The sequence below is a fragment of the Cyclopterus lumpus genome, chromosome 17 (assembly GCF_009769545.1).
Source record: "Cyclopterus lumpus isolate fCycLum1 chromosome 17, fCycLum1.pri, whole genome shotgun sequence".
Lineage (NCBI taxonomy): Eukaryota > Metazoa > Chordata > Actinopteri > Perciformes > Cyclopteridae > Cyclopterus > Cyclopterus lumpus.
In genome coordinates, this window is record NC_046982.1 from 9,997,893 (window position 1) to 10,018,459 (window position 20,567).

General features: G+C 39.7%; 1 protein-coding gene across 11 annotated transcripts in view; it reads left to right on the top strand.

The window, feature by feature from the left end:
• The first annotated feature begins 3,431 nt into the window (after positions 1 to 3,431).
• tcf3a (transcription factor 3a) overlaps positions 3,432 to 20,567 on the top strand; it is a 28,109-nt gene continuing 10,973 nt past the window's right edge. For 6 of the 11 annotated variants that reach the window (XR_004611376.1, XM_034556421.1, XM_034556422.1 and 3 more), the window contains exons 1-10: positions 3,432 to 3,975; positions 7,640 to 7,736; positions 8,115 to 8,202; positions 16,204 to 16,277; positions 16,864 to 16,939; positions 17,636 to 17,676; positions 17,828 to 17,963; positions 18,390 to 18,439; positions 19,929 to 20,028; positions 20,418 to 20,554. Coding sequence is in view for 10 of the 11 variants with exons in the window: in XM_034556421.1 (XP_034412312.1) it covers positions 7,683 to 7,736; positions 8,115 to 8,202; positions 16,204 to 16,277; positions 16,864 to 16,939; positions 17,636 to 17,676; positions 17,828 to 17,963; positions 18,390 to 18,439; positions 19,929 to 20,028; positions 20,418 to 20,554 (756 nt within the window). In the remaining variant the exon portion in view is untranslated. The remainder of the gene's footprint in view (positions 3,976 to 7,639; positions 7,737 to 8,114; positions 8,203 to 16,203; positions 16,278 to 16,863; positions 16,940 to 17,635; positions 17,677 to 17,827; positions 17,964 to 18,389; positions 18,440 to 19,928; positions 20,029 to 20,417; positions 20,555 to 20,567) is intronic. The other 5 variants (XM_034556425.1, XM_034556428.1, XM_034556429.1 and 2 more) reach the window with 3 other exon arrangements.

Consider the following 20,567-nt stretch of genomic DNA (forward strand, 5'->3'; position numbering starts at 1 on the left):
TAATATAAACAACAGAAGATGTATTTGCCATTAAAGTGCATCCTGTGTTGAGGCAGAATCAGGGCATGTTTCCTCTTTTGTGTTGTTCTATTTGTTTACTTCATCCTTTAAGTAACAATATAGATGTTTTGTATGGTGTCATTGAAAGCTTTTTCTTTATTAAGTCTGTGTTGTCGACAATTGGCATGTATTTTAAGATTATGTCTGCATTTTTTTCAAACTATCACTTCACTGTTTCAGCACTCATTTCACCAGAAGGGGGAAGCACTAACATGAAATGCACTGTGGACTTTGGTTCAATTACTAACCAAACTATGCTACCAAACAGAAATATAAAAATATACTTGGTACTGTATGTGTAGTGTATTGTGTCTACACTGCTGCAACCAAGTTAACTCATGCGTATGTTGACTGAAATGAAAAGCAGGACCGTAAAAGGAAAACCATGCTGAAATACATTAGTCCTCCATTTAAATTACTAGCACAATGATTCATCTGTTTGGCTCATGTCTGGAGTAATAATGAAATGTCTTCCATTGAATGTCTTGTCAACTTTAGGTTGAAGATGTGAGGCGTTGAGCTAATAGAAAGACATAGTGTTGCAATGTGTGTGGTGGCTAGTCTGAGCAATGTTGATGGGAGGGGGACTACTGCAGCAGAAAAACAGCAAAGTCTGCAGTCATTAATATGCAAATATGCAAATGAGAGGGTAATTAAGATTGGGCGTTTGTCAGTGGCTCTTTGATTGCTAATGAATTCAAATCTGCAAGAAAGGGGGAGGGGAGGATGAGCTAAAAAACGAAAAAAAGAACAGGATGCTATTATGCTTTTGCTTGCAAAAAAGAAAGAATAGTGAGTGGTCTATAGACTGTAAAGGCCCTATTTATCAGAAGAAAATACTGACCATTGATGCTTTTACACTTGCATCCGATAGAAGAAAGACGACAACGCCCAACCAAAACAGATTTTTTTTTTTAAAGAATCGCATGTCACGAGTGAGTATGTTATAATTCTGTTTGAGCACTAAGAGAAGCCACAGCATAAAAGGGGGGAACGGGGCTATGAGTTTGTGCAAAGACAATTAACCATATACACCGTCACTAAGCATGACGCACTAAAGCCACCACAGAAAGGAAGAGAGATTTCTGCTCATTAAGAGCGATGTGACTGACCCCTGTTGAGAGAGATGCTCAGGTATCTGGGCAGGAGGTGTGCGGTGGCAGCATGTTGTGTGTCACAAACTGTTATTTTCATATAGCTGGAGAATAGGCGCCTACAGTTCACACATGAGCACACACTGCTGTTATCGTTGTTTCAGTGGTCCCTCGACACTTGTACATCTTCTTCCCTCCTTGGCATGTGAAATGAGAATGTGTATACAAGGAATAAAAACAAATTAAATGTTGTGAAGAATGGGGCAAAACAGCTGCTCTTGTCACCTTATAGGATAATGACTTTCTCACAATGCAGCAGTTTTTCACAGGGCTGCATACTCGCCACAATGTCTGTGATAGCCAGTCAACAATACATTGGATATTAGGATATTAGATGGAGTCTCCTTGGGAATAATCCCAAAAGAGAAAGCATGCCACTGAATACGTTTTATATTTATATTTTGAGTACACTCCCAAATACTTGAGCCAGGATTATAAGTACACACTCAAACTGATATATTTGGAATGGTGTGTTATAGCAGCTGATCCCAGGCCTGCTCTATGTGACGAGTGGTGGAGTATATGAGTGTGTTTGCATGTGTGTGAAAGAGATGAGGGGCTGTATTTTTCGCAGGAAACAGGAAACCAGAAGTCATAACAGGATGCCCCAGGTTTTCATACTGTACCTGAAGCGTGGGTGGCTGCATGGGGGTAACCCATTTACAAAGCTATCGTCTAGAAGAAGAGAGCCCAGGAAAGAGTGGGTGGAGGGGAGGGTACACATTTCGGTTTAGGAAAATGGAATTCCACTCTAAATATAGTTTTTTTTGTCTTGCGCCTTATCGTACATACTTGACGTTGGTTTGTCTTCATGCCGTTTGTCCTACTTTTTAAAAGGCAACAAACCAAACATTGTTTGATGTTTTGTGTAGAGCTGTGATACGATCACTTCCATGGCAAATATATGCAGCATCTTCCCCCAGGTGTGCTGCAGGAGCTTCTCAAGTGAATCTGTGACATGAGACCAGTTTTGTCATAATGAGGTTGATCTGCTCGCATTGAGTGAATGCTCCTCACCCTGTTGGAAAAAACATAAAGATACATTTAACTGCATCTGTCTTTAACAATGCATTTCTAAGCATGCATTGGCTAACATATACTATTGTAGCCTACATTTGTATACATGTATTTAGTCCTAAAAGGATAACATGGTAACCAGTCTTTAGTATCACTGTTAATGACATACAGGTGTGTTCTTGAGCTGCATGTGTGCAAGGCATGCTGAGCATGTGTGTGTGTGTCTGTAAACCACAAAGTGGATGGCTGAGTTTTCTCGTAAAGGCCAGCACAGATGTTATTTAGGTTGTTTCCCCTCAAACCAGTTGAGGTTTTCTTTAGAAAGGTCTCAAAGCAAACGCTGACATTAACTGCAGCCTTGTTTACATAACCACCAAGGTACAACTCATGAGAAAACAGCAGCCAATCCTTTTTTGTGAGTTAGATGTGGGTTCATGCAAACGCCAGCTTGGCAAACGAAAGTAGCTGTCCCATATTATTTGTCACTGTCTTTCTCTCTTCCACACACATAGAAAAAACACACACTTGTGCATTCACACATGTTGCACTCATTCTCTAACTGCACATGTTTTTATTCCTCTCTAATCACTAAGCTAAACCTAAGGTGTGCCTATTGGACACATTATGAATGTGTAATATTACAAGTTGTCAAATATGATCATACAAGCTACTGTTATGGCTATAAATGAGCTACTTATTAGGGATATATTCATGTACTACTAACCCGGGAACTGGGCACTAAACTGAAACTATTTGAAGAAAAAATGGGTATTGCGAATGCATAATAAGTAATATTGCAAGAGTGTACATGGTATCAAATATATATCTTATTGTGGCATTTATTCACAGCCAGGTCGCACAACATGTTTTTGGCCATGCATCCAGACAACATGGCCAATTACAATCCTCAAAAAAAAAACTTTCTTACGATCTTATCCATGTTTAGCATAAGAGCATAACTGACGACGGTGAACTACCATTACTCCTATCTCTCTTAGACTCAAACAAACGCGAACATTTTTTTGTAGCGCAGGCACTGCTTGAGAACAAAATTAAAACGCCAGCAACCCTAAGGCAAAATGAGACTGCCCTAAAGGTGGAAGATGAAATATACTTGGACGTTCCATCTGTCAATCACACTTTCGTCGTATCCCATTGGTCCACCCTCTGATATTATCATTCCATCTTCTACTGGTCGAGGCTGTTGGTCTTTCCGTTGTCCTCATCCGCCAGTCGACATAGGTCCCTGCGAATTGCTAAATACGGTCATTTAGTGTCGTGTTTACACCTACAGAACATAGGTATTTTGTGTTATTTAAGATAACTGCCGCGTCAATACACGGATTATTGAAGCCTGCTTTGTTTGGTTTGTTCTTTTGAGTCGAGATTGGACATCGCTGGTGTTTCAGCGTCCATGTCCCCTGCTGCGGAGTGATCTTTACTTCATTGGAACCGACAATGTGGAGGCTGTTAAAATGTCTACTTGGAAAATGAAATTGTTACATTTTCTCTAACAATAAGGAAACAGAGCGGCTTCAGCGTTATGGTTAGTAACGTGTTTTCAGTTTCGTGACGAAAACAACAAGCAGACGAGGCGACGGAGGAGTGGTTCATATTGTCTTTCCTCCTTTTCATCGAGCCCACAGTCCGGACCACGGGGGGAAGGATCCGATCCCCAACTTTGTTTTTCTCTATACTGCAGCCGTCGATTTCTCCCTGTTGGATGCCATATAATTGAATCCAGGTAAATATGTGTGTACATATACATCCGTGAGAAACGCATGCATGTCAAACAGAAGTCGTCTGTCGCGTTGTTACCGGAGTAATAATCAAGTTTTAAGCGCATCGTTCAAGTTGCAACCGAGAGCCACAGCCGGGAAAAGCGGGGTCTTGGATTTTCGTCCCTTCGGCCTGAGCGAGCTCGCGGCGTTGTTACTATTCCGAGTACCAGCAGCTCGTATGTGGTGGAAAAGGTTTCTTTGTTCACTTCACTGGGCTCTAACGTTAGCTGTTACGGCACATTAGCATACTGCCGGACTAAATGAGCTCCCCCAGGATGTATCTGTTTGTAGTATGTCGGGTTTCGCGAAGCAAACGTGTGAACATTAGCCATGAAGCGTTACCGTCGACATACGTCGGTGGTTTGTTCGGTCTAACGGTACCACGGTCCCGGTTGGAGCTACAATTCCAGTATTTTCCGACTACTATCAATATGTAAGACTTTCACTCGTGTAGCTTGGGTCACTGTACTCGTAGGTGTAAAACACAACATTGTGCAACGATAATACAATCCTAGTTATAAGTATAACTCTGGGGGTATTCTCTCTCTCTCTTTTTTTTTTTTTTTTTTTTTTTTTACCTCCCTCCTTCAACAGCAAACCACTTTAACGAGCAACAAGAATGCAGCTAACGCCGGATTTACGCCATCTGGCTGAATTTAAAACCCTTTTCGAACCATTATTTCAAGAATTCTTGACTTTTATTCTCATTTTGTTGCGTTGTGGCCGTGCAACTGAAACTTTGGTGGCCCGAGTCTTTGTGTTCACTAGTGCCCCATTCTCCTGCTCGACGTGAGGGGCAGGCAACAGGTTTTAATGCCCTTTTAAACGTCCCACAGGGTTTAAACCTCGCGATGAAGGCGTTAAAACTCTGAAATCTCCTTTTTGACGCCAGGTATGAAATGTTGTGGGGGTATTTCTGCCTTAAAACTTTTCGCCAAATGGGAAGGCCGGAGGTGGGGGTGCTCAAGACAAGCGTATGCAACTTCCATTTGTTAGGAGGGGCTAACACTTATCCCCCATTTTGACCTCAGCCCAGTGGAAGACAGAAATTACCAGATTATGTAGTGCCAACGTATTTTCGCTTGTGCTTATGTAAGAACACATTTCTCATTAGTCGTTTCTCTTACAGAAATGATTACACGTTGTACCATTATTTGCATTAAATATTTTTCTGTTGAGCTTTATTTAATGGTTGCATCCTTTCGTGCCTTCAGAATCGGATGTTGATGTTATTTCAACAATAATTGTTTTTATATTTGGCGTTATGACAAGATTTACTTGATTATAAACAAAGTAGTGACATTACTCCCAATATCACTGGTAACAGTTGCACTGTAATGCATATAACATAGGTATAAAGTTAGATGCATCTAATGAATACTATTGTAGTTTACATGAACAGCAAAAAGTAATTAAAAATAATTGGCCTTTTCTCTGTCTCGTACATCATTTTAGACTTAAAGTGAATCTTCAGTCATGCCCTGAAAATGATACTCAGTTATTTTTGTGGTAGAAGTGAAATCATCCCAGGAGCATTTACATATGTAGCCTACTTGAGGTCATGACTCATAAAAATCTAAAACCCCACCCAAATTGTTTAAAATACTGGGTGACTGTTGTCGCATTTGTTATTTTACCGTTTGTTCCCATCTTGACTGGACTAACTACTTGCAACAACTGGACAAAATATTGGACACACTATAAATTTGGAACCTTTCATTGCTTTTGTTGATTAACTGCCAAGTTGCTAATTCAATTGTGTGTGTATATACGTTTTTGAAGTTTTAGTAGTTATACTTTAAGTGTCATCTTGTTGGTGTTAGTAACAGATCTCTGCACTCAATGTTCTCTTTCGGCAACACAGTTTTCCAATGTTTTCTTTTTGACAGTACATACAATTTTGCAGTCATAGTAATTTCAGCAATTCAGATAATATTTCTGGCACTCATATAGTGAATATGTTGTATCAACATTTGCAGATGTAAAAAACCCATCTTAGGCCAGTTTTAGGGCAATTAACAGAGGTGCACAGTTTCGGCATCATTGTCAAACAATTAAAATCTATAAGTGGCATATCGTCATAACATTATGATTTCGCCCTGCTGGTATTTACTGCAGTGCTTTTGTATTGCAAAGCTGGTTTGCTCACCTCGTGTAAAAATGATGATTTAGATGTTTAACACACATGGCCTGCATTTGCATTTGGTACTGGTTTGTCAGACCATACATTTCTTATTTGAGAATTAAGCATGTCCTGTTATTACTCTGTATGTTTTTCAAAAGAGATGTTAGAGCATGTTGGTATTTGAGGTAGAGAAAGCTGCCTGAGTCCACGTCCCAACTAACAACGAATGCAGTGTGGCCTGTGGCTGAGAACCATAGTCACACATGTTAGATGTGGGCTACCAGGGAAACTCTTAGAACTAAGTGGATTTCTCAGTACTTCAATGGTGTGATGGACTCGCAAGGCGGATCCATCTACAGTACCACAATTTTATTTTAAATAAAGATGATCTCCTTGTAGATGAGCGTTTTAGCCCCGTTCCGTAAATGTTCTCAACCATACTACCATGCCTGAAAATGCTTATCACATAAACATTCACATACACTAGCCATGTACGGGGCATACCACAACTTCATTCGTAAAATTATCCCACCATGCGCTGTTTTCTCCTGTCTTTACCCAAGACCAGTTCCTCATGTAGGTCTAACAACGCTGCTGGACACAGGAATTGTCGCAAAGCACTCACAATATTAGCTTGCCCCATGCGCATGTAGGCAATGGAAGCCATATATATCCCTGCTACTGCCCGTTCAGACTAAAACACAACCCCGCAGTTTTCAAACAAACGCCTTCAGCAGTCTCCTTTTTAGTGGTTCTAAAAAGTAGTCGTGAGGATGCTATGCATAAATGTAACAAAAGTAATGCGTTTAAAAACAAGAACGTAGTAGTGTGTGAATGTGCTACTAGAATGGCAATTATATCTTACAATGTATGCATAAGTTATTCAAGTTTAATTGTATCAATATTTTGTGTGTGTGTGTGTATATATATATATACACATTATTATATATATATATAATAATGTGTGAGCCTCCCCGCCATGTCATTTAATTTATTTTTCATAGTCATATTGAGCATCCTAAATACTTTTGAGTCTTTTTAATTATTATGTTCTGTATAATGGTAAAGATTGATAATGGATATAGGTTTGCTTTGGACATTGTCTGGAGTGGTGCTTATTGTAATATTTTCTGAAGCAAGATCTTTTTTTATTATTCTCATAACTGTTGCCACCATTCCTATTTGACAACATTTGATTCATCAGCTTTATGGTTGAGCTAGCGGCACGAACAACACCACGAGAAACAACTTAACAATGGAAGAGGCAACAGTTCGGACACTCACTCAAACATGTTCAAATGAGGCTCCAGTTCAACAATATTTTCTGAATCACTTATTTGTCAGTGAAAAGGAAGACAACTCTAATGTCCAGTTGCACATGACAATATATGGAAAAACACTGTGATACTCGACTTTCGTAACAACTAGCTTTAATCCTGCATACCTTTGCTGGTCAGAATAGGGCAACAATATACTCATATTCTCCTTACCTCTGCTTGTAGTCGCTTGCTGAGACTGAAAGGGCCAAGTTAACAGCAGCAGAGAATGGCTGCAGTGGAAACAGACAAGGAGCTCAACGACTTGCTGGATTTTAGCGCGGTAAGATCTCTGAACATTGCTTGAATTGAATGTGCATCCTATACATTTCATTCTATGCTTGCACACAATTTTATTCAACTTTTATGATTCCTGAACAGTTGTCAAGTAGGTTGAAATGCGAATGAATATCAGAGCATCCAGGAATGGGCCAGTCGGTCCGGCTTTTCAGCGATTGCAACATGACATTATTTTTTACGAGATTGTTGTTGTGTCACTTAAACGTTAGCGTCACTCAGTCAAGGTGGGAATGTGTAGATTGCTTCATGAATAGGATAGGATACATGAAAGAATACTTAGAATTACCACCTATCAACCTTTACACAAATAAAAAGGATACAACTCGACAAAGTCTTAGATGGATTACAGTTAACAGTTTAGTTTCTCTCTTTTCAGATGTTTGAGCCTCCAGTTTCAAACGGCAAGAACCGTCCGACTACTCTCGCCAGCAGTCAGTTTGGAGGTTCGGGTAAGACAAACTGATTATTTTTCTCATTTTTTATTTTTTTCTGATTTACTTTGTCTTCCTGACAAATAATATATGAATAAATGAAATACTCTATTATTATTTTTTTGTAATTTTATTATCTTGATTAGAAAGAAAGAAAATATCATTAAAATGTTATGCTAAAGAAAAGAAATGATCCCTTTCCTTCCTCTCGCATGAAGCTTTGTACTAGTTTATAATGCTCCCTAGTACATCTCCTGAAAGTAAAGCATGGCAGTTTTCTGACACTACTCCACCTTTCATTCATCCGTGGCGTTTTAAATGGTAATAGAAAAGGAAATCTCTTCTGTTCTACTCTTGTTCTCATTGATTGTGTTTCAGATCATAGATTATTGGAAGAAACCTCAGGAAAATTACCAGTTCATTTTATCTTATGTAGATCAGGCGTCATCATCTTAGCACTTTCTCATCCTCGCCTTGCAGGTGTCCTTCCCTCACCTACTCAGCTATTGCCATTCAATCATTTGTGGATAAAAGCAGAGGGTGGGAGTTGATGGGAACAGCCCAATTAATCTTCTCTGCTTACACTGTGACTAAGTGCTTTCCCTTGTCCTGCAATCTCCTACCCTACTTATCCTCTTCACATAACTCATTTTCACTTGGAGCCATGCCCCATCCTCACCATTAGCTTAGCCCATAAGTTAGCCCATCAGTTGTGAGACATGCATGCAGGTTACTGTAAACAAACTGCTTCGCAGATACTCAATATCTATATCAGTTTCCTTTATTTTATGTTTCTGGGGCCCTTTTTGTATTACTGTCATCCACAAAAAGTAGTTTACTTTTAAAAATTACTACCTGTCCATCGCTATTCCTACTGTAGCAGATCCACTTCCCCTGTAGGAACCCTTCTCTGTCACCCTTGAATCTCCAGAAGTGCAGTAGGTCTTTCGGTTGGTAATATAAATGAAACAGGATATTGAAGCTAAGATGAAAGACAAGACAAGCGTTGACTGGGTGGGGTTTAGGGGGCTCTATTTCTTCCATTCACTTGAGGGACACTTGCATGTTCTTTTGTTAGATCAAGGTGTGTACTTACAAAAGAGACACATTGATGTTATCAATCCAACGGCTGCTTGTGGCATTGTCCCTCAGGCTTAAAATTATACTCCTCCCAAAATAATTTAAAGTACCAAACACTCACCCCTGCTTGCTAATCAAAATATAAAATGCAGTTTGCTTTGTCACAAAGAACAGCTACTGTGGTCTGCTTAAATTCATGCAATTTCCAGTGGATTCCCATAGAGATGCGTTTTCACATCAGGAACAAAGTTTCATGGGGTCCATAGAAACGTGAAAAGCACTTCTGCCGCTGCCTGCCTTTTCAGTGTATTCCAGGCTGGTGGTATGCAACGTTTCTTTGGAAGTTTAATACTTCTTTTTCCACTGCTGTGAAAAATCATTACCATCTCAATTATTGTTACTAATTAAGTTGACCACAGTGGCTGTTCTTAAGAGCTGCCACATTCTGGTCAGTGGGTCAAGGGGTTGGTCGATATGCTATTGTCTGAACAAATTCTCATTGTTAAGTTTAAGAAGATAAGCGCCTCTAAATCCATTATTTTTTGGGGGGCAGAAGGGATGTGTTTATGTATGTGTGTGAGTGTGATATTATAATATAACTGCAGGCACTAGGATAGCTTAGAAGGTAATATTTACAGAAATCATATTAGAGATAACAGTGTGTATGTTTTAGTGGCATCTAGTCATCTAGTCACAACTAAATACCCCTCAGCCCACACCTCCTTTTCAAAGTGGGTTGGTATCTTTTATGATTTTACTACAACTAATATCTACCATTTTCTACATGACTGAATAATTGTTTTAAAAAAAGATACATATAGAATTTTGTGAACTTTCGTTTACATGTCTGTGGTTGTTGCACAGATAATGATAAGTACGAAACACTCACCCCTTTTTACTTAAAAAATATTTTCATCTGCTCGTGCATACGTGTGCGTGTCCATGTGTGAGTGTAGTTGGAGTAGATCAGCCCAAGAGCAGAGTAAATGCTGTGATAATACGACACCAAAACATGACAACAAAATGACACCAAAACATTAAAAAGCTCCAGTGATGTTGGGGCTGTTCAATACTACGATCTTTAATTATTTAGCCCCGGGGCCCGTTTAATACTGTGTTTTGGAAAGCATCCATACCTTCAGATGATGTCAAATGCAAAAGGCTCTCGCCAGAGCCAGTGTTCAATCTGGGCTGCTGAAGAAACATGGCGACGCAAGATGGCAGACTTTGAGGAAGAGGCTCCCCAGGTAGATATAGATGTATTTTTCTAAGCTAAGGAAAACATAACGATTCTTAGTCCCGTGATTATACACTAAATAATACATAGTTGTGAATATTATATTCAATATCTGCAAATAAGCCCCCCGAAATATTACACATGGTTCCTTTTAATGTAGGCAGGTACGTGCATTATGTATCATTCATTTAGGCAACCAGGAGTGCATTGTGGCCATTTTGTTAATCTAAATGGTAACTAACATAATTGTTTTTTTCCCCTCATTGATCAATCCATTGGTGGAAAAATAGGTAGAATTTCAGTCAAACAAGATTTTCTTTGATTGACGACAGCACTAATGTTCTTTGTGAAGGAGCAAATTAGGAATTTTAAACATCTTTCTAGCTTACAGAGGGTTAGTGTGTGTGTGTGTGTGTGTGTGTGTGTGTGTGTGTGTGTGTGTGCACAAAACTGGGACCAGGAAACCGTTAGCTTTGCTTATCTCGCCATCAAGAGTGGATGCGGGGGTAATTGAAAGCCGGGCTCTTTCCAAAGTAAAAAAATATTGTCTACCAACATCTCAAAAGATCACTTATTAAATTAGATTAAATGTTTTATCTATTTAGTTTGATCTGTTTAAAAACAGAAATGTGAAAACAACCATTTGTGGTTTTAGGAGTAGTTAGTTTCATGCTGCAACAACTGCTGGACACTGTGCTATCTGAAGTATTGTCGTCACCGTAAGGTTGCCAGGTTTGATGCCACAAACCCCGTACACAGATCTATAATAAAATCTGTGCTCACTCTCAGAAAGAAAGCATATTTCACTAAATTAAAGTTAAATTATTTCATCTGGCACAAGGAAAAACCGTTCTGCTGAATATTGTCATGGCTGAATATTGTCATGACATATGTGGCTAAAATATATATTTTTTAAATAATGCATGTCTGTATGTAGTAAAGTTGGTAAATGCTTTTCAGTTTTTCTGGCAACCTATCATACGATTGATTTCAAAGAACCGGACTTGGTCTCCGTAGTTCTGCTTTTTGTGGAGCAGCTGCCACGTGTTTTCCTTATAAAGTCAGTTGGAACCCGTATGGTTAAGGTTTGGGATATGTGGAGGTTTAACATGTGTGGCTATGGGGAACCTCCTTTTTAGAGTCTTTGGTGATGATAATATCTCTGCTTTGGTCATTTGAGTCTGTTCAATCCCTGTCACTAGTCAGTTAAAGTAATTTCAGTGCACTTTCGTTTTTTGGTGACTGGAAACTGAGAATCCTATAATGTATTTTTAAACTTGGGTAGGGCTGAAATGCAGAAGGGGAAGAGTTTGAAATTTGCATGCTTTTTTGGCTTTTTCAAATGGATGTGTTAGAGAATCACAAAGACTAAAGGATGTTTAAATCACAAGTAATTTGCTGTTTCCAAATTGGAATTTCTGGCAAGGGATGCACTGATACAACGTTTTCAGTACCGATTCAATACTAGTGTTTGTTTGGTAGGCCTGTTTGCCTCACTATGTGGAAGTGACTGGGATCATTCCTTTATGTGTAAGGTAACATCAAACTTGACTTAAACATTGCTTATCTAACTTTGTAATACAAAATATAACAATTAAATACTCAGATACAATTTTACTGAATTGTTATATATTAAAATAATTAATTGGTATTGGTGCATTCTTATTTCTGCCTCATATTGCTGTTAAAATGTATATGCTTTCATACAGTGTCAGAACTAGGATGTTGCTGTATTTCTTAGTGGGCTGAACACTGTTGTGACTCACAGGTTAAAAAAGCCATGCGTGTGTTATTGTACATTGTTCATTTCTTTTCATTAACAGTGTTCACTCTTAAGATTTGACCTGACATCATGCGTTGTGTCTGTGTGACTCATTTTGGCAAAGGAAAGAAGAAGGTGTGTGGACAAAATGGCCCACTCAGTTTTAAGTGCCTGGGGCTCTGTTCACATAAAAGCCAAGGCATGTCTGCAAGTTTGGTCAATGTATGTGCAGGAGTTTAGCTCATGAAGCCTGTGACTCAGGCTGGCTGTCTGTTTCCAGTATCTCTTCCTGTGTAATTAAAGACTAGCCATGCTTAAAGGGGCGTTTCATGCTGGGAGAAGTGCATTGGGGTTTCTTTCTCCAGTCCTGGTAGACTGTCTGAGTGGTGCACTACTCATAGTTTTCTAATGGTTTTGGCACTTCTGGTGTTGCTAATGGAAATCGTAAAAATGACACGGCTAAGGAAAAAGCAACACTTTACAAATGGGAAAAAATAAATAACTACTGACTGTTATACCAACTGAATTAACAAAATGTGTCTAAATCAAGGAAACCCTGCTGGTAAATAGTGAGGAAGAGAAAGAAAAACGAATTTTCTGACAAAACAGTGTGCTTGTTCACAACATGAAAATCACGTGTTTAAAAAAACCCCAAATGATACTAATTTGCTGTCATTATTGGGGCATAAGGGGTAAGTGGGTACGTGCCTTTTTATGATGCTACTGCATTTCGATATTGTAAAGATCCAAGCTAGATGTCTATACGGTCAAAAGTATTAACCTTTTGAGCAGTGTATGGAGAAATATTCATCCTACCACCTGAAAAGATAGCGCTTTTCTAGTCATCCGACCACTCAAAGCTCTTTAACACGACATGTCATTCACCCAGTCACAACCATTCATACAATCATACACTGATGGCAGGATCTACCGTGCAAGGGGCCACCTGCCCATCAGAATAAGCTAACATTCATAGGTAGAGAAGACCAGTCAAGGCTAGTTTTTCTGGAGCACATCGATAAGTTAACAAGATGACCAAAACAAGTCAACGATACCATTTTCACATGATTGCTTTTCCGTCGGTAAACTGTTTCAACCCCGCCGATATAGAGTAAACTGAATGTGCCTCCTCTCTACCGTCACGGAACACAGCTGAGCTGCAGCGAGGTTAATTTCTTGGATCTTCTGTGAAATAAAGGTATCAAAGGGGCCTTACAAATCACCAAAACTACAACACAGTTGTTAAGTTGCAAAATATGAAGTGGTTCCCCAATAAAACCGGTTTGTGTCGGGTAGTCACTCAGACAAGGTTACATCACTCGGGACTCCAGACTAACGGTGCTACAAACTTTCTCAGTTGGTCAGTTTTTTACTAAACTACATTTATTTCTAAGTAAATACAATGCATTGTTAAACAGTAAATTAAACTACCCAACAGTATACAAATGTATAAAATCAGCTACATTGCAACCAGCGACACAATTTAAATGCATCTTACATGTTACTGTATCATTAATAATATTATTCTAATGTAACAACTAAAGAGCCCATTTGTCTCCACAGTGAATACTTTGACCATTGTACCTCAATGGTGCTAAAGTCAAAATTCAAAGGGTTTCTATTGCGTCAACATGGCGACGCTGTGCAGGCGGCTCACAGCTAATAGTGCTGACGGAGCTAACCGTGTTAAGCTGAGGGGGAACTGAATGGTGGGTGCTACGCTTCTACGATGATGCTGTCGGCAGCAACAGCATTATCAGCTGTAACCGCTGTAAGAGCGCAGACGTGTGGGCGGCCCGGCTATGTAAACAAAACATAGAGAAGCTCGGATTACAACACATACAGAGAGAGACATCATACTCTGCTCAGGTACTCGAGTATACTCCATCATATCTGAACATAGATAATGGGTATTGCTGTTATATTAATGCCCTAAATGTCATCTAGAGAATCATAACGTTTTTTTCTTTATTATACACGTACATACTTTTTGAAAATATCTGAGTGTATATACTGCACCATAATCAATGACACTGGCTCAGTCAGTCTCTCCCTGCCTCATCATTAGCGGTGAGTAAGTTGGAACCTCTCGTTGTCTCTCCCTCACCACCAGCCTCCTCTCTTTCTCCCCCTATTATTAATTTCATACGCATATATGTATATTTGCATGTTATTTCTATTGTTTGACTTGTGGTTCAGACCCCAATAGATTTGTGCATAGAGGTACTTGATGATTTTTCCGGCACAATAATAAAAAAAACAATACAGTGACCACAATGATGCAACCCCCAATATAATCAGTTTATTGTGTTAATTTATATTGAGTTGACAGGACCCATTCTAAAAACAAGATGACATTTCCAATTGATTTAAAGGGAGTTCACTCAGTTTTGTTCATCTGCTTATCATCAGATCAGTTGATCTGAAGAATTTACATTCATTAAAATGGCTCTCTACTAACTCTTGGTTTATCTTAATTCCACTCCTTCAGGTGTGACTATTCACATTAATCCTCCCATTATTTCCTCACACAATCCATTGATTCAATTACCTGTTATCCCAAATTCACGTATAACTCACACCTGTTCACCCTACACTCAAGATCCTTATAACGGGTATTCTTATACGAGTGGGGTTGTGTGTTAGTTTTCTGCAAAGTGCTATATGCACCCTACTATTTGTGGAATGAAAGGTGACAGTTTGTGCTTTTTCTCGAGTGCCTTACAATCCTCAGTTCTTAAGATGGTAAAAATGTCTCGATAATTAGCTATACATCTTTGTTTCCAGGCTGTTCTGATATCCCACTTGGTTCTAAATGCATGGTAATAATGAATGTGAGTGGAAGATAAAATGTTGCCCCAAAAATTAAAGCTTGTTCAACTTGTCCGACAATAATTTGACACTGCAACTAGATTACTTAAATTTATATTAATAACGAAACTGAAACAGTTTTACCCTGAAAACTGTCATGCGGTCTCGAACAATTAATGTTGAATTGGAGACTTTTCTTGTCTGGAGCTTAAACAAATAGTTCCTACATTTTCTTTATGGTGTTTGATTGACGTGGAGAGTGACAGTCAGCCATAGAGAGGGGACGAGACATTGTCTCCTTCATCTCTTATTCCGCTGGTGTCGTGTGTATAGATCAGAGTTGTCACGGCAATCTAGCTGCTCTCAGCACTGTGGACCCATCAGTCTGTTCTACTGCTGATCCTGTCATGATTCTAGCCCTCCTCTACCCCCTCCCCTCTCCCTTCTCCCCCTTTTAATTAGACAACAAAACAAAAATATGAATATTCATAGGACTGAGCTTCATTAATATGCACAATTATGCAAATCAGTACGCAATTAAGCTTCAGCTTTCCCCCAGAGATGCTGTGTTGCAGTACGAGAGGAGATTGAGAGAAAGGGGAAGGGCAGGAATTTCTGCTTCACCAATCTTTAAAATCACTCCTTTTTAAACATGTTCACTTTTGTGAAAGCTGTAGAGCTTTGGCCAGGGACAGCGTGTGTCAACCATGTAAGATCGAGACCTTCGGCATGCGTCCTGTGTTAAGACAACGGTGTTGGCTAAATGTGAGAGAATGGATGGTGGACGAGTGACTGTTGCCATGGAAAATGTAAAGGAGTGGGGTGGGAGAATGAAGAATGTCGAGGATGATTCTGGGAACCTCATACTGGGTGTTAATTATTCAAACTTCCTACAGCTCATATCCACGCTATGTGACAGCGCTGTCACTGTGCTGTCTCTGTGTGAGCTGTGAAGTGAAGCTCTTCAATTGAGATTACTTTGAGCAGCCTAAAAAAACTGAATCAAAGCAGGTCAACTTTATCATTCCCTGAAGTTGGACTTAGTTTTGCAAAGCCTAAGCGTAAATCCTTGTTAAGAATGTGTGCCTTTTCATGGTTAATGGGCCTAACCCAGTTCTTTGTTTTACAGGTATGGATGACAGGAGTGGGTCCGGTCCCTGGGGCCCAGGAGAACAGAACAGTCCATCTTTCAACCAGGGAAGGGTACGTTTAATCTGGCCTTGTAGATGTCAAGCTACTGAGTGAAACACAATGCACATTTTGAGTGATTCAGAAGGGTTATGATCTCATCTCTAAAACAATCAAATTACTAGATATACTGAGTTGAATATTGGTAATAACAATGCCATATTTCATCTGAGATCCCTTGAACAGGGTAGGTACCAAGGTATCTTGGGAGGATTAGATGTTTTGGATGATTCAGATCCTACTGGATTGATGTATTTGCTTTATTTTGTATACCTTATGCAAATAAATAGATATTCTGACTGACATGTCAACCTGTCCCAATTTTTAACAAAATATCCAAATATACTTTTCTGTTTAAAAACAAATCTGTTTTTTCATTAGATACAATAAGAAATATTGATGTATATTTATAGATTTCTATAGTAATCCAGTGGTTATTTTATAGCAACCCTGTAGTTTCTGACCCTTTCATTCCAAAGCGGTGTCAGACCTGCCTTTCTAAAACTAGGTATGGTGGACGGTCTCAGAGCCAAGTTCTCAACCCATTAATTTATTTGTATATATTTTGATATCCCTAATGTCTCTGTTGTTTTTCCCACAGGGTTATGCAGAACAAGGCCTTTACAATGAGCAAGAGGGCATTGCCTCTGCCCCCATGTATGGATCAGGGATTGTTGGTAAGGTTTTAATTGAATTAGACTGCTGAAGCATAGAAACTACAGCTTTCACATAGTCTTTTTTTATAAAAACAAAGAGAATCTGGGACATTTGGGGCCAATGTAGGACTTCATGAAAGAAGAACATGCTGATTGAAATGCACAAGTTTCTATCAATGGTCTGAGTGACCGAACCAACACAATGAGTTGTTTGTTTAAGAGGGCAGTCGTTCATAGGTTAGACACTAATGTACCACTTTAGTGCAAGCCATATTTATGCTTAGGTGACAGTGGATGAAGGGAGCAGAGTAATCAGGGAGGATGTGGAGGAGGTTTTTTTTTATTTTTTTCGTGTGTTGTTGTTGCAGTTTTGTGTGTTCAGGACGGGGGGGGGGGGGGTGTGGGGGGTAAAGGGCACCCATGCACAAACAAGGCTGTCCCATGGGACTATGGTAGCCTATAGCTCTCCTCTGTTTAACTGTCAGGGGAGGGGACAGAGGTTTGGCACAATTGCTCCTGAACCATTTATAATGGGCCAATTTGTTGTTGTTTTGCTGTCCACAGCCATAAATACCACACGTTATCATAATACACTCACACAGCAGATGGGAGGCACCCAAATGGAGAAAGGGGAATGACCAGATTGAGATTTAATACTGAAATAAAAGCCCAATATTCACGATCATGACCTGATTTTATATTCCGTTCTCCTAACAGGGAAGGCTGAGCGAGGACCATACTCGTCATTTTCAGCACAGGTAAACCAGTCAGACTTCTCTCCTCATGCTCTTTGGGGGAAACTTAGTCGCTTAGTCAGTTTGCACTTCCTGTATCATTCTGAATTTGCTGCCACAATGAATTGCTTCACTTTATACACAAGCTTGTGCTTTTTTTCCCGTTCATCTCTAGCCGGGCTTTATGCCCAGTGAGATGCCCATGCCCAGTCCTGATGCCCTCTCCCCATCTGGCCTGAAGTCCAACTCCCAGTTTTATTCCTCCTATGAGGGAAGCAACTCTCGCAGGAGACCCTCACAGGAGCCTATTGGTAAGATTTCTAAGGATAGTTTCAAGCACAGGGTGGAACATAGTCATACGATATCATTTTAGAAAAAGTGTTTATATTTATATTTATAATTCTGTGTATATATTCACTTCTCCTGCTGAGGTTTTTGAGAGTGTTTGAGAAATCACACTTCTGCTTAATTTAAGAAAGTGAAATCACTGAGTTGTCAATGAGGAAAGTCTGATATTGAATAACATCAGACTAGAATACCTTTTTGATTACGCATTAATGAGTGGTCACAAGACAGATGGTTATATTGGATTAGCAGGTCTTCAGAAAGTAGTGCGCTATATGAATGAATCCCTACATTGGTGGTTGTAAAGTCACTTAAGTTAAGCTTTTTGTGTGTGTGTGTGCGTGTGTGTGTATGAATGCTTATGTGATTTCCCTCCTTCTTCCTTCCCTCAGGACCACAACCCAAAAAGATCAGGAAGGTGCCCCCTGGCCTGCCCTCCTCTGTGAGTACTAGCATCAAAAAACATTGCAGCCATGAACTATATCCCAGCTATTGCAGTCAGTCCATGGGAGCTCATGTTGTCATGTTTTACGCCCCTTTTCACATACCATTCGACATCTTAAGCCTCTCCTTAGCTTTCAAAGAAGGAGAATTGCTGCTATACAGGACATCCAGCTCTTACAGCTGTGTATCTACACCACCAAAATGGAAAAAAGGAAAAGCAGGGGAAAAAGCCACTCATTAACCAAGTCACTCATTTGCAGTATGTATTTATAGTGTGTTGTATTTGTAGGCGCTTTACTTTATGGCCACTTTGGATCATTGAAGGAAATTTATACTGGGGTTCGTACCTCATTTTTTTCCCTCCCACTCTCGCTCTCCGGACACTCTTTTTCTTCCTGCTTCTTCGTTACCCCCTCCCCCTCCTCTCTACCCCACACCCCCCTCCCCCGCCTCCCTCTGCTTCCCTCCGCCTCCCTCCCCTTTCTTTCTCTCTCTCTCCCTCCCCCATCCCTCTTTCCCAGCTGCCAGTGGAGTTGGCCGCCATCCAGCATTCGGCAGATGGTTCAGTAATTAGGAGTGCATCTCTTCATTCCCTCTTCTCCTCTTTTTTCTCTCCTTTTCTCTCTGTTTAATCAAATTACAGAAGAAAACTTCAGTCCATTTGTATTTGAGTATTGCAGATGCAGTTTGATAGTTGCTTTTCTTCTAGAATAGTCTTGATTGAGAATGTTATTGTGGTACAGAACATTGGTATCTTAACACCATTATACAATGCACTATATCTGACTGCATCTCCCATTGTGTGGTCTCATCTCACTGTGTTAAAGAGTGTGAATTATGTATCTGTAAACCATTCGCAGTGTGTTTCTATTCAACAGAATAAAATGTAAAAGCACTACAGAGATGAGAGACCGAGCCCAATAAATTCACTGACACTGCATATTCAATACATAATGCTCAGTGCTCCAGTCTGCAGAAATGCTGCAACAGCCTGTTTATTGAATTGAGTAGTAAAACCAGATTGTAAAAATATATTCTAGTAAGGAACATACTTTTAAGTGCTGTGGTTAATTAGGTATATATATCAATTTAAATTTTTTTTTTTACACAGATACTATTTTATGGTGAAATCAAATGGTGGTCATCCCCCTAAGTACAAAGCACAAGCAAGCTCCCAGGGAACTTTAGTATGAGTATTTCAGTAATATACCAAATATAGTATCTACATATATAGTATCATGATGTTCATGCAACAAGTAAGTTACACTATATAGTTTGCTTCTAGTATTTATTAGTAAATCATTTATAATTATATAGTGTGTGTGTGTGTGTATATATATATATATGTATGTATGTATGTGTGTGTGTGTGTATGTGTGTGTGTATATATATATATATATATATATATATATATATAAATGAATATTTAAAAAGTTTAAAAGCACTGAGCTGAACAGTTCTTTGTTTCCTCTGTGTATCCTTTGTAGGTTTATGCATCTGCCTCAGGAGAGGATTTTAACAGGGACAATGCTGGCTACCCAGTCTCCAAGGCAGGAAACGTCTTCCCACCACCATTCTATGTGCAAGGTCAGTCAAAACAAGACTTGCTTTCAGAGCCTCCCCTTGTTCATTGTGTTGGGTTGACAAGTTCCGTCTGACACTTTTTTTATTAATGGGGGTAAATGTATCGGACACTAACAAAGATACTAATATTCCTTTATAGCCAGTATGGTTGTGTGTGTGTATATAGGTCCCCACAATATCCTTAGGGAAGTCTGGATAAACCTAGGTGCTCTAGTCGTATGCCAGTGAACACCCTTTGGTGCCTGGGTGCCGAATAGTGCATTACAGTTGAATTAAGTCATCACGGTAATGCGACATGTCTCATATGTGGCCTTTATTGTCTTCTCATCTCCTGTGGCTGGTTATCCCTCGCCCCTCTTACTCCCCCTCCTCCGCTGGATGCCGCATTACAGAAGGCCTCCACCCGCCCTCTGATCCATGGGGCTCTGCCAGGTCGATGGTTCAGCCTGGTTATTCTGCCATGCTGGGCAACTCCCCCCATCTGAGCCAGCATGCTCCCTTTACTGCCATCAACCCCCAAGACAGACTGGTGAGTTGCGCCT